The following is a 14496-nucleotide window of genomic DNA, read 5'->3' as shown; positions in this document are numbered from 1 at the left end:
ACTGAATTTAGGTTTCTGTTCCATTCAGAAATACTCCTGGGTGCTTCTTTATGCTTGACCACAAACAATACAAATTCATGGGCTTATCTTGCAGTCTTATGATTAGCTGAAAGCAACAGCTTCTCTTATCATTTATATGATTAATAATTGTTGAAAATTTGTTAATATTAGTACCTCCCATTATTATTAATACATGCCATTGACAAGCTCAGTATGCCATTAAAATGACAGGGCAGCACATCCTATGTTAATATTGTATATTTTGGAAAAATGTTTATAGCTGCTCTGATTTCTTACAGAAGATATAACCAGTCCCTGCAAATGTATTTTCTCCAAGTAGAATGCTAGCTCTTACAACTTGCTTGCACTCAGCTGAATTACCTACTTTACTCCTCCCTGATTACCAGAATTACTGTGAGATTTTTTTCTTTTTGTACCCTAAAACCACTGAAGATAATTCATGAAATTTATTGGTCCAGCAGGACACTGGTATTTGACCATGCAGGTGATCTTAATCCTTCAGAAGCTTTGTAAAACACTTGGAAGAGATTTCAGTTTATGCCTGTCCATTGCCCAAGCACGAGTCTTTTGACCCTGAGTATTAATGTGCTACAGTATACCAAGGCAGTGATAACTTCAGGTGAAAAGACTGTAACGAAGAGATTCAGAATTAAAAACCAGAATAGTTTACCACAAATACTTGTTTGTGGATCTTTAATACCGTCTCCAGCATTCTTTACTAAATATTGTTTGTGCCTTTCATATCATCTCAATTTGTTCTAAATGTTACCTCTGAGAACACCAGTAAATATCTACAGTCAGGAAACCAGAGTGTTTAATGTTTCACAAGGTACATCCCTTTATTACTGTAATCACAAAAACATGATTTTGTACAGGAATGTTTAAGTGAACATTAATCGATGCAATTAAATTTGTTTCATAAAGATCAGGTAAACGTACTACAGATCATTGTATTGTAAAGAACAAAAATATCAGCTTTCTGGCCTTGCAGTGCACATTTTAGTGCAAGTATTAAGACACAATAGTGTTCAATTCAGCAATGTACTGCAGAACATCATGCCACAGTCCACTTCAAAGAGGGTCAGGACATGCAGCTTGTTAATAAAATGCTGTAGTATATAAAAAAGCCACATGTTCATTCATAAAATATATAGGGGTTTATTTGGATGATTTAAAATGATTTCACTGTGGACTTTAGTTCTATTCAGGACAAACATCCAGAGTGTCTTGTCGTTTGGAATATTCTTCTTTTAGGCAATGGCTTTGGCTTCAGGTAGGAATGCCTCCCAGTATTTTATTAGCTTGAAGAGAAGGGAAAAACACTCATTATTAAGTACTAAATGTTGGAAAATAAAACACATATACTTTCCTCTTCTTGTGGTAAATTTGTCTCCACTGGACAAAGTAAGAACATAGGTGCTTCATATTATCCATTGATATTATTAGATAATGCAAGAAAAAATAAAAGTAATAAATACACAAATCTGTTCACAGCAAGAGAGTCTCCACCACACACTGAACACAATGCTACAGAATACAGTCATACAGAACTTGTGAGCTCAGTTTACTATTCTTACTTCTAAGGGTACCACCTTTTTTTTTTTTTTTAATTAAACAAAGACAGAGGGTTATACTCCCAGAATGAACAAAGGAAAGACTCCAGACAATCTTTTGGGAACAAGGTCTGTTTCTGAGTCGATGGAAACTGTTTTACTGCTTTACAATATTCAGTAATATTTTATACTTTTAAAAAAGATCAATAAAGATATAAGTATTCAAGTTTCTTCAGTGAGTCTAAGTACATATTCATTACAATTTATTCCAATTGGTAAGTGAAAGTATTACTTCAGTTTCTGAAGACAAGACCCATCACTCGCTCATATCCCTTAGGGAGCTTTTCCCTTGCTTCCCTGAATTAGAGCTGTGCATGGGAGCATAGCAATAACTGGGAAACTGCAATCACTATGTTATTCTCCAATACAGCACAAACTAGAAGTAGTTCTTCACGTTTTAGAAACTGATATATTTAAAGCCTGTCTTTTTTAACTAAGCTAATATGGAACTTATTAAATATTAACTTATACAAAACTAAAAATTTATCTTACCTGCTGTTGTGTTTGCACTAACGACTCTAAGTACTCGATAATAACAGTTTTAAAGTCTTTCACTCGTTCCTTCTGTTAATAAATAAATTATGGTATATTAACCTCTTAACCAATTTTACTTGGAATGTCAATATTATCTAAAGTATAACTGTCATTTACTTGGACAAAATTATACATGCCTCAAATCTTCCCACTTCCTTGCGAATGGTTTTGGAGATCTGTTCAAAATCTTTTTCCCCTTGCTGAACTTTTGTCTCCCACTGGCAAAAGAAAGACATGCAGAGATAAGACTTTGTGTTGTCCATTCAGACTATCAATATCTGAACTTTTTAAAGTGTATTAGTGACAGTCACTCAAGAGCGGAAAAGGATCTATTTGGGTTTTTTTGGCATCCTTAAGGGAAAATCTTACAGTAACAATTTCAAAGTTACAACTTGTATAATAGGATGTCATCAGATCAGTTAAAACAATGGTATCTCTAAAGTAATGCTATCTGTAGATGAAATGTAAAAATATCTTAGTATTGCTATTAAGGAACACTTAACATTTTTAAAAGATTATTTAGAAAAGTAAAAGGATCTCTGAAGTTTTACCCGCTATTCCATTTACAAACACCACTATAAAAGGAAATCTAAACCTGTAAGTTTTCTATGACTACCTGTCCAATCAAGTGTGGAAAAGTCTCAAAAGTTAGTTCCCTGTACTCTCCTAATCCCAGAAGAGATGTTTAAATCTTCGTATCTGTTTACGGTAAAGTATACGATTATCATATTTCTGTTGCTGATGACAAGCTATTGAGGATTTGTTTATTGGCTTTGCAGTCAGAATGTACATTGCTTAAGTGAGCCAAAGCACACGGTTTCTTGTTTAGTGGGAACTGTTTTCAGAGAAAGCAGGAGTAGAAAAATTACTGCAGGTAAGACGTGCATAAAAGGAAAATTCAGAGGAAGTGATGTTGCTTCTGGCATTTTGTCATACTGGGAGCGTGGCATTCATGTAACAATGCATGACACTAGGTTATGTTTCTCCTCAGTTTATGAGAAAAAGACAACCAGCTATACAATAGGAGATCATCATCCTCTACATTACCTTATAACTACTTTTACACACCTATTATATTGCTAAATTTAAACTAGCTGTGTACAAAAGACACAAGCTTCACACTTCAGATGTGTTCAGGCTAACATCTCCTCAGAAAAAGGCAGCAGGTAAGCAACACACTTCAGTACAGCATATTCCTGTTAGCAATCCAGTGGTGCTATTTATTCACAAAAGCATTTTGTGGTGCAGTGCCAAGTTACTACTGTGATATGAGATGAACATCATCTATATTCCAATAAATATCCACATATTTATATTTTTAGTTTGTGTTTATTCCAAGTCTACTTATTGCCTTTTCAGACATACATTATGAAGCTATGCAGTAAATCATAATAGCCTGTCCTTCACAGAAGAACAGCCTGAAGAGTTATCTGTTAACTGAAACAATACAAAACTCAGCCACGGGAAAGGTAGATTAAGACTGCTGCCTTTGCCTTCCTACCACAGCAACTAGAGGTGCCTGAGACTTCAGTGAGAGCCTTTACAGGCCAGATGGTTCCACCATACCAGTTTCATTATGTCCAGATGCCAGTTCCTATGCAAATTATCAGTGGATAGTAGTGTGCCATCATATAGCTTCTGACAAGCAGAAATTCCTCCCTATTCAGTAAGTTATTTCTAGGACTGTTCTTTGGCCTTTTATCTGCAAAATGCAACAGAGTCATGGATGGAACTCAAGCTGGGTGGGCTTCTACTTTGCAATTTCTCTGCAAGAAGGAATACTATTACAGAATTCAGCAACTCTGAACGTATTTCAATGGCAGCAATAACTTTCAGTCACATTCAAATTGTGGGTTTACTAACAACCTTCTCTAATCATCCAATAAAGTAGGAAAAATAAATCCTCCAGGAACAACATAATTCTCTTAATATTGGGACTGAGAAAGAATCACTGTTCTCCTTTTACTTCCAACACTCAGAAAGTATTTTCAACAAGGAGTTCCATCTCACTTATATTGTGGATGGATGGGTGACATCAAGAGAGGCAACCAGCAAGAATGTGGTTCCACAAGATTGACACTAAACTCTCCATTTAAACAAAGGACCTTTTTAAGAAAAAGAAAGCCAAGTTAATGAGTAACTTCAACACTGTATGCAAAATATATTGAAGGGCAGAAAGAACAAAGCAGCATGTAGTTAGTGATCAATGAGGAAGCCAAACAAAGTAACTGCATAAGAGAGCTTGAAATCTGCAACGATGTTCTCCCATTATTTAATGGCAGAATACTGGTGCATAATTAGAATGCATTAATGTTAAATAATTAAGTTGTCCTACCTCTTCAATTTCCTTAGTGAAGCATGATAGAAAAAGTGTATAAATTATGACACTTCAACACGTTACGATATATTTTTACTGAAATTACACCATATATACATACATATATATATATGGGTAGATACGCTGCATAATTAAGCAAAACATGGGAATGGTTCTCATTAGTCATCTTAGCTGGAATTAAGCTTTAGAAGCCAAGAGATGCTCCTCTGCCTACCCAAGTGATCTGTTAACAGTTAAAAGCATTACCTTGTCCATGTTCCCCTCCTCCCATCTCCCAGACTCTGCAGACAGCATTAACTGCCTTACAGATCTTACAATGAGTAACAATCACATACATTTAATATTTTAAATAAATGCCTTTTAACAATTTCAGTAAATATGGAAAACAGCAAATGAGTAAGTGATTTTTAAATAAAAATGGTATAAAATAGTGCATAAATGCAGAATGAATGAGTTAATGCAGAAAGTCTGACCTCCAAAATAATGTTTGGTAACATTACCTCTTTTATCTCATCTTTAGCTTGCTGCAATTTATCAGGTTTGTTGGCAAGTTGGAGCTTTGCTTCAGCTTCACGTTTTTTTTGTAAAGTGACTTGAGCATCTTGCCACTTCTGCCAGCATTTCATTCGGTGGTCAAACACACCCTGTCAGGATAGACAAATTTATTAAACAACTGGAATTGTTCAAGCTCTCTAAATACCTAGTAGGAAAAGATAATTCTGGATAAAACTGGAACAAGTATAAGTCAAAGAAACCTCACTGTGTCTACCAAATGTCGTCTTGCATTTTATTTGACAGCATGCTTGCACAATTTAGTTCCTTCCCACAAAAAGCAGGGTATTCATGAAGCCTTTTCAGAGAAGACACTTTAGTGCTCCAAACCATTACGTTACTCATTTCATCAAAACACCACCAAAACAACCACTAGAAAGTGCTCTATTATGCAAATACTTCTCTAAATGAAGATTTTCATGAACTTTTCATGCGTAGGGATTACATGCATGTACGGCCATACATTTTCATTAGTAATGGACTAAGGTAGCAGAATTGAAGTATAGATATTAAAAAAAAAAAAGAAAAAAAGAAAACAAAAAGAAAAATATATACTCCCAGCAACCAGGCAAGTTCAAAGATATTTCTGGATAAAATCTATAGACACCCCCCACCATTTCAAAACCAAATTATACTGTGCAGCATGACTTACGCCAAATTTGAATATTTTCTTTAATGAGATGCAGATCCACAAATTGTATTTATTTCTTCTGTACAGAAACTATTTACTTTCTACCAAATACAGTCAGATTATGTTCTCAAAAATTTGTAAACATACTGTAAATAAGTAACCTCAAAGAAGCAAGTACAGTATATTCAGACACAGTAGCATATGGTTTCCCCAACTACTGTGCACAATTAGTACTGCTCAAAGTAGATGATGTTCCCCATTTAGATTTTGTCTGGATCTTATTAATCCATACCTATTTTTGATCACAACCATTTCTGTCATTGGAATAACTGATCATGAATGCATTCATTTTACTCAGCTAGAACTTCAGGCAAAATCTTAGTCTTAACTGTGTTACGACATGTGCAAATGTACACATTCACTTACCCTAAATCTACAAGTTGAAGATGTGACTTTAAACATAAAAATCAGTATTTTTCCTAGTAGTACTCACTTTTACTGCAGCAATGAGACGAATGTAGTCACCAAGCAGTTCTGAGAACACATAGAAATCAGCAAAAGCTTGTTCTTGATGCAATTGATCTATCTTCTCCTCAACCTCTGCAAGCTGAGACAAAGCTCTGGATAGAGCAGTGTGGTCCTCAGAGTTACCTAACATAGCAGCGCTTTTAGCAAATGCAGCTGTGTTGGCTGAAAGCTCTGAAATACAAGAGTCATATTCAGTATAATGTAGTTAATTTGTTACATTACTCTGCAGCATACATCAGTGGAGCAGAGACCTCTGTCCTGTTTCAACCCTAACTTCACCAACTGAAAAATATAAGCTGTATTTCTTAAAGCTCATGGTAAGATACACAAGGAGATCACAATGAACCCACATTTAGGGAGAAGAACTCTGGCACAAAAACATCCTCTCCATCAATAAATGTTTTGCTGAGCCTGTTAATGTCTCGTCTGTCTAGCAAAAGACATGGTAAAAACCTGTCACTTTAGTATAATCCAGCTGCCTAGTTCAGAGAAAATGCAAGCCCACAAAACAACAGCCATCACCTACAGAGCAAATTCAAAACAATTTTAACAGGGCTATAGCACAGTTGTTCCATGCAGTTCAGAGTGGCAAAAAACATCACAAAACCACCAACCCCATAAGTGGAACTGTTGAACTGTTTCATTGACTAAAGTACCTCCTTTAACTGTGCATACTGTAACATACTACCACATTCTGACATGCCTTGAAATTAAAAAAACCAAAACAAAACAACACAGCAACATGTCTGGCACCTACGAAGGTAAAGTTTTATTACTTATTTATTAACAAACACAACAAACACTAGAGCAATTGTCTCATCAAATCCCATGTAAGTCATCCTGTACAAAGTTAAATCCTATGAAGGACCTTTGGACAAATAATCCAGATTACTTCAGGCTTAAAAATGCAGGTTTGTTTGCAGCTGTGTCACTTCCGCAGAATCATAAAACCAGCAGAAATGTTTGTAGTAGCAAAATATCTTCAGATATTTAAACCCCTTACAATTTAAACACAACTCTTTTTAAGAAACAAAACAAAACAAAAAAACCAACACAACAAAAACTTTTTCAAATCTATGAGCAGGTGTCAAATCAACAGCAAACAAACACTTCCATTTTCCATTACTTCTTAAAATACTCTTTAGTCCCAAGGACATCTGGCTAAAGACTTTTTTACTGCAGAGAGTAATTCCTGATAGAGTTATGATAAAGCAACTTACTACATTTTCACATACTTTTGAAAGTAAAGCTGAAAGGTGACCCCATATTTTAACATAATGCAGTAGTGTCAGAAGGCACATTTATGATGCTTCTTGATCTACAAATCAAAGTTTTGGCGCTTTGTTTTTTTTTAAAAATCATCTGATGGAAAGCAATCTTTGACAAAACAGTAGCACAGGTCATGAAAATAAAATCTTACAGGCATTGCTTCTCTCTAAAATAAGTAAACCAAAAACTGATACTCTGAAACTACGTATTTTTCCAGAAAAGTTTACCTTAATAGCAGCTTGATGTTGTATCATTATGTGGACCAAATTAAGAATAGTAAATATCTGTTTAAGAGTTTAAACTCAGTTAACAGAGCAATAATAAACCAAAAGATGTTCAAATGGATTTATGAGAGCCACTTTCGTAGCTAACAATAGTTAAGTCCTCTGACATACTAAGCTCTTGGTTCATCACCATTTCCTAAAGTTCTAAGCACTTCAGTTCACGCAGCCACATAAAAGTAAAGTCACCTTTTCTGTGGCAGACTAATGCTTCGACACTGGCATGAAGTTTCCTAAGTTGCTGATCCAGGTTCTCAAATTGTTGCTGTTTTTCTTCAAACCACTGACAAAAGATGAAAGAGTCAAGCATTACAAATTAGATTACCAACAACATTTCTGGTTTTAAAGAAGTAAATTATCCATGTACTGCCAGGGTGGTCAACTGATATAGCTAAGAATTCAAGACAATAAGTAAATTAATAACCCATTTTCTACTTCTACAGCTTTAAAATGCAATTGTTGAGGCTCATTAATTCGTCTCATTATTCAAGCCGAAAAATCAGCTCTTACTGCATCCGATTCATTCATCTTGATTGTCATTTTGTTGACAGCGTCGGCAGCCTTGTTCACCATCCTCAATATTCCTGCTCCACTCAGAGCCTGGGTGTTAACCGCTCTCGGCAGCTGGAATTGAATGACAAATAAGGGCAAACAGACCGGTTAAAAGGATGGAGGTTTAACTGGGCACAAGGGGGAAAGAAAAGGATATAGTGTTTTCTTTACTCCTATGTGTTTCAATATAGTGGAATCTAATTTCTCAGATTTACTACTTTTACAGTCTCAAGAGGAAAACTTAAAAATATAGACTATTTACTTTTCTTCTACATCTTTACATTTAAATGGAACAAACAACGCACTTGTCCGAAGTTATTACAAACTAGCCAAAGGTCCTAACTACTCACCTATACACTATAGAGAATACACTGCCACTACAAGAACAGAAAAGCTTAGATTTACAACAGATTATACAAAAGAAATTCTGCAAAGCATTTAATTGTAATGCAAGATTTGCACTGTGTGCTGACTATAAAAGGTTGATGTCTTTTTGTTTTTTAATATAGGCCAAATTTCAAAACCTACCTCATGCGTATCAAGAGAGCTGTGTATTTGCTGAGGTACTTAGAAATCTCCAGGGGTAAGTTAACAACTTTTAAATTTAATTGATATTATCATGCAGGCTAGTCTGAATATATCATACTAGGTGGCCCCTATTTCAGACAATTTACCCTTCATGTGATGTTTTGTCTGTCAGCAGCACTGACAAATCCACTGTAAGCTATCTATCAACGATGCTTTTGTCAGTAGTGAGGTCTCCGTGACTTATTGGTATAACTAAGATATTGACATTGGCCAAAACTCAGTTCAGTATTACAGTGAATCCACTATGCACATTTACAGAGATATTATGTATCTTTAACAATATATTTAATATTGTGAAAGATGCAAGATTAGTAGCACAAGTGGCTGAAGTCCTCTATTCACAAAACGTCTAGCCTGGCCAGAAGCATTGCCAGTGTCTTCTCTCTCAATACACCTCAAGTTCGACTCCTAGAGGCAAGAGAGATGTTTCCAAGACAGTTTAATTCATGGCTTTATCTACCTTTATCGGAGGTAGAGGCACACCATTACCTAAGTAGCCTCTGCCATTCTGTCTCATGAAGGGTACAATCCAATTTGATTTCATATGAATTCAGGGGATTAGGTTTCAATACAAAGAGTATATATTGCTTTGTAGGTTACCACATCTAGAAACAAACAGGAAAAATTAAAAGAACTTACATACCTCAGAACTTTCCAAGAACTGTCTTAAATCTGGATCCTGTAACAAGGTTGGGTGCTTTACTGTTCGCTGTAGATATCTATGATTTTAAAAATTAAAATATTAGATAACAAAAAGATTTTATATGCCTGACAAAATTGAACAGTGTCCTTCATCTAAAGAATAGGCACAGTGCAGCACATAGCCTAGCTCATTATCTAATGGAGCTTGAACACTCTCAAAAAGTCACCTCTAAAGGGTCAGATGATAGTTCAGTCTCCATGTCCCTTCAGTCTTTTGCCCCTCTGCTGGCTCTTCAAACCATATTTATTAATTCTGTCACCTTCCTCCAACAAGCATGTAGGCTAAATCCTAAACAGAGTTACAGACTAGGACCATTAAGCTGTTGAAAAATTTACGGAAGCCTTACTCCAGTAAGGTTGCCACAAAACCTGGAACTTCTGACTGACAGTAATGCAGCCCCGTGCACTCCATACTGCAACACAGCACACCAAAAGTACAGGCAGTGGTTTCTAACATTGTTTGTTTACAACAGAACCACCTTCAGCTGAGACCTGCCTTAACTGTGTGTTGCACAGTGGGAAAATACTGTACTTCATATTTTCAACAGCTGAGTAAAGTCCTCCTCCTCTAATAAGAGCCAATTTACACCGTAAAAAAAAATAATTAAAAAAATTGATGAGCTTGTTTAAACATTCTTGTACAGTGCACTGGACTGGCCTTTTGTTACAGATAATTCTGGCTGACTTGTTTTAGAATTAAAGGAGATCTTGAAGAAGTGAGCTGATTATGTTCTAGGTATGAACTATTCATTTGCTGACTAGACTGAAGCCTTCAATCCATCCATATTAGTTCTAAAGGACTCATCCACCCCAAAAAATTAAAAAAAAAAAAATTGGTACAACTCCTTCCCTTTGAATTGCTGGCTCTGGAACTCCAGCAGTCCAACAGCTTCATACATTATCTGTTAGATAGGTCTTTCAACATACAATCTAAAACCTTTGACTTTTGTTAATTTTCTAGTTTAACTAAAACTGTTACATGGTGTGTTGTTCTCATATGATGCAATTGCATCACAGCAATGAGCATATTATAAAATCATGACCCAATTAAGGCTGTATACTTGCCTAAGTTCTACAGGTTACTTTCTAAAGGCTTTACTAGCCACCTCAACAGGAGAAATGATGCAGTGTATCAGTAACAGTACCCTTCCACAGCAAAAACACCTGAACAGTATCAGTTGTATACCAGTTCTGGGTGACAGAGATACAACATCTATCAGAATTCATCTAGTTACAGTAATGTACTGTAAGTTGTCAGCACTCCATTTTACTTTCAAGTGACTGAAGGTCTCCTTCACCTGTCTCCCTGCCCAACAGTTCATTTTCTATGGAACAGATATACTGCTGAAGTGCCTTAATTCCTTAAACCCAAAATGCCCAAGCAAGCTGATAAAGAAGGTTTTTACTGCATCTCTGCAATCTTAAGCACCAACCATATTTGAAAAGAGTTAGCTATAATCCTCTCTATGAATAAGGCTATATTTCCCATTATTAATGGGAATTACTCCATTTCTACACAAAAATTTGGCAGTTGCATATAGCCTCCAGAATTCATCTAAGTAGAGATGACCCAGGCCCCAATTACAGAGACCATGTAGTATACTACAAGTCATTCTGAGGCTAAACAAGTTTTAGTTAGATACATACATTACCTTTCTAGAGCTGCTCTTCTTTTCTCTACAAATTCAGTAGATGAAGAATCTTCTTTGCCTACTTTAACCTTGGTCATGCCTTTGAAGAAAATGGCGTTATATTGATTCTGTTTTATCATAAGTCATTAACATAACTGATATGATTAAAAGATAAAGCTCACCTAAGTTTATGTATTTAAGTCAAATTACAATGAAAAACACTACACAGGAACACAAAAAAACATTAACACTGCATGCTGCATGGTTTGTGGAAGCAGCTTTGTGAAATATGAACTTTCCTGTAGTATATTAACTGTGACTAAAAGTTATACAAAGCTAGTTTAATTTGCATTTATGAAGACAATCTAAATGAAGATCAGATTCTTACTGGTCACCTATGTTCAGAAGAAGAAAACAGTTCTCCAAATAAAGCAGAATATGAAAATAAATCTCTGGTTTGAAACCTATTAATTGGTAAGCTTATTACCAATATTTTAATTCTATTTTTTTTTAAGGTCTAAAACTAACTTTTTAGTCAACGAAGGCAAATTAACCAGCTCTGAAAATTCTGAAGCATATAAACAACTACAAACTGAATGCAGAATAAAATTAGCAGAATAAAATCTATGAGTTTTACATCGCTTCCTCTGCCCAAGTCAAGAGTGGCCAAAAAACTATGATAGGGGAGCCAGAGTTATTGATGTATTTTGATGGGAAATACATTACATCCCAGCAATACAATAGCTCTAGAACTGTCAGACTTAGGTCAGTATTTTTCATGCTAATGACCCAAATTCAGACAGTTTAGGAACCTAAGTCACAGCAAACCCACAGAACATTCATAATTATTTTTATTTCCTAAAATATACGAGAGGTATGTTATGCTACATCCCAAACATCTTATTTCTACCTCTTGTGTATTGCTGTTCTGTTAGTTCTGTGCTTTTCCAGCTAAAAGTTCTAAGTTTGAGATGTGGAGTATGTACTCTGTGACCTGCCAGGTCAACGTTTCTCAAAGTTATTCCTCACCCAACCTCCCTTCTGGCTTTAGAAGTTTCACACACTAGGCCACAGAGGGGACAAACAGCATCCTGACAGGAACAAGGAGGGACCCTTAACCTCTCAGTAAGGCTTTAGTTTTTCCCTTCTCTGTAACATGATGAAAATAAATCTGATCGGCATTTTTTTCAGAAGTATAGTAAGCAGTGTAATTACAGATAAATCTGTGGATTTACAGTTACAAGTCGAATATGTCTTTAAGTACAAGGATTGAAGTATCCCAACAAAGGTGAGGTAATTCACATGCCTCATCTTTTTGCATTAGAGTATTACTATTCATTAGTATTTCACTGCACAAAGCATGAAATGCTGCAGTTTAATACAAAATATCCTTCACATTTGATTGCAACAGATGTTCATAGGGAAAAAACTGAATATGTAATCAAATGACCAATATGAGGAATTCCTAACTTGTGATATTGACAGTTATTTCCAGATATCCTGTCAGGTTTCTTTCTCTGCTAATACAAGCCTATATAAACGCAAGTGTGTAGGCAGCTTCTGTACTCCAAGCACTCTAATTCTTCAGAGGAAAGGATCCATGACTTAATAAATTATTTTCTTAAAAAGAGAAAGCGTGACTTTCCAACATGCATATGTACGTAATGAGGCAGTTTGGATGAATGTCCAACTCTAGCTCACCACTGACTCAGTTTTATCCTGTTGTTCCACAATCAGTAACTGACCTCTTGAATTTGTGGCTAGGGTCTGAAATTCCAGCCCCTCCCACCTGTCACTAAAATAAAGTTGGACCTTAAAACTCCAGGTGTTATCAACAGTGTAACAGAATGAACAGACTAAGGACTTTTGTACAATACACACCACATAACACTGAACGTATGATATTTTTTATTAAGACTTTAAAAATAAATGTCATCTTACTTTCAGCTGTTTTGCCAGGTCTCTGCTTTAAGATGCCTTACTTTAAATCATCCTAGAATCCCTTCTCTTTTACAGAATTAGCAATGTATGGACTATACATTTTTGGACAGAACTAAATACCACCTGCTCACTGAAGTTCAAATTTAAGATGAGAATTTCATGTTCTTTGGAAAATGCCTTAGACCCTCTGAGTTTTCCCAACTTATTGCAGTTTAGCAAAGTCTCTATACAAGGATATGAAGTGACATCCAGTGCTTGCTTACACTGTAGTAAGTCCCACCATTTTACACACTTCCAGGTGTATCAGTGCAAGTACTACATTTCCCTGTAATTGCACAGTCATAAATGCCTGTTGTATCATCCAAAGGACATGACTAGAAGACTCATTCCATCTTTACAGGACCTGTTAGAATTCGTAATTAAACTTATTTTTGTCACATGAAAAATTTGATTATTACAGAATCATACATTACTTTCAAGAGCTACCAAAAATTCAGATCAAGTTATCAGTCTTACAGACTGAAAAATGCAGTGCTTTTCCTCAGAATTAAAAGCATGATTTTCCAAAGCTTTCTGCTGCCTACATCTAGTCAGTCTGCCTATTCCTACTTAAATGAAAAGCTGCTGCTCTGAATAGCTTTACAGACTAAACTAATGAAAGTCCTGCCATTCCCTACATATCAAACAGCATTCTAGAGTCCAATCAGTTATTCACATAGGTAAGCCAGAAGACTTCAACAGCTTTTACTGTTTTAAATGTTTAGTTAGTTTGAAAGAACCTCCACTACTTAGAGCTCATAAAACTGAAGTTGCTTCAATTCATCATGTATGCTTCCTCGTTCATGAAGAAAGGATCTGATCCTTCAAGGCATCACTCAAAAGTGTTTTCTAAATTAGAACTTCAAAGAATTAATCAGATGTTTTAACGTTCACCATGACCAAAACGTACAGACTGAAGTATTAGAGAGGTGGAGTATATATGAAGCTGTGTATATTGCAGGCAACTGGTAACAAGCACAAGTTAAAAATAAGCTTTCATTTAAGATCTTTGTTTTGATAGACCAATTCAGCTCTTGAAGGACACTGAAGAAAGAATGACAGATAAGAAACAGAAGGCTATGTATCGAGACAAATGTCGCTCTTATTATCAACACTGGTCTGAGTTAGGAAGAAGCCAGTACGTATGTTTCCCATTTAACCTGAGCAGGAAGAGTATTTAATAGGTTGGACCACCAGATAAGCAGTAAGTAAAATTTGTGCAGAAAAGTGTTTATTTTACAAGCCCAACAGATATTATGATACTTAATTTTTATTA

General features: G+C 35.6%; 1 protein-coding gene across 3 annotated transcripts in view; it reads right to left on the bottom strand.

Moving 5' to 3' along the window:
- Nucleotides 1–834: 834 nt before the first annotated feature.
- SNX2 (sorting nexin 2) overlaps nt 835–14496 on the bottom strand; it is a 35540-nt gene continuing 21878 nt past the window's right edge. The window contains exons 7-16 of one of the 3 annotated variants that reach the window (XM_042787689.1): nt 11262–11340; nt 9551–9626; nt 8278–8391; nt 7957–8050; nt 6183–6388; nt 5007–5150; nt 4504–4515; nt 2306–2386; nt 2127–2198; nt 835–1322 (exon numbers count right to left, since the gene is read on the bottom strand). In XM_042787689.1, coding sequence (XP_042643623.1) covers nt 1272–1322; nt 2127–2198; nt 2306–2386; nt 4504–4515; nt 5007–5150; nt 6183–6388; nt 7957–8050; nt 8278–8391; nt 9551–9626; nt 11262–11340 — 929 coding nt within the window. In that variant the 3' untranslated portion in view covers nt 835–1271. The remainder of the gene's footprint in view (nt 1323–2126; nt 2199–2305; nt 2387–4503; nt 4516–5006; nt 5151–6182; nt 6389–7956; nt 8051–8277; nt 8392–9550; nt 9627–11261; nt 11341–14496) is intronic. The other 2 variants (XM_042787691.1, XM_042787690.1) reach the window with 2 other exon arrangements.

The sequence above is a fragment of the Tyto alba genome, unplaced genomic scaffold (genome assembly GCF_018691265.1).
Source record: "Tyto alba isolate M040663 unplaced genomic scaffold, T.alba_DEE_v4.0 Super-Scaffold_13, whole genome shotgun sequence".
Classification (NCBI taxonomy): domain Eukaryota; kingdom Metazoa; phylum Chordata; class Aves; order Strigiformes; family Tytonidae; genus Tyto; species Tyto alba.
Note: the sequence above shows the minus strand (reverse complement) of the source record. Positions and strands in the feature narration are given on the sequence as shown.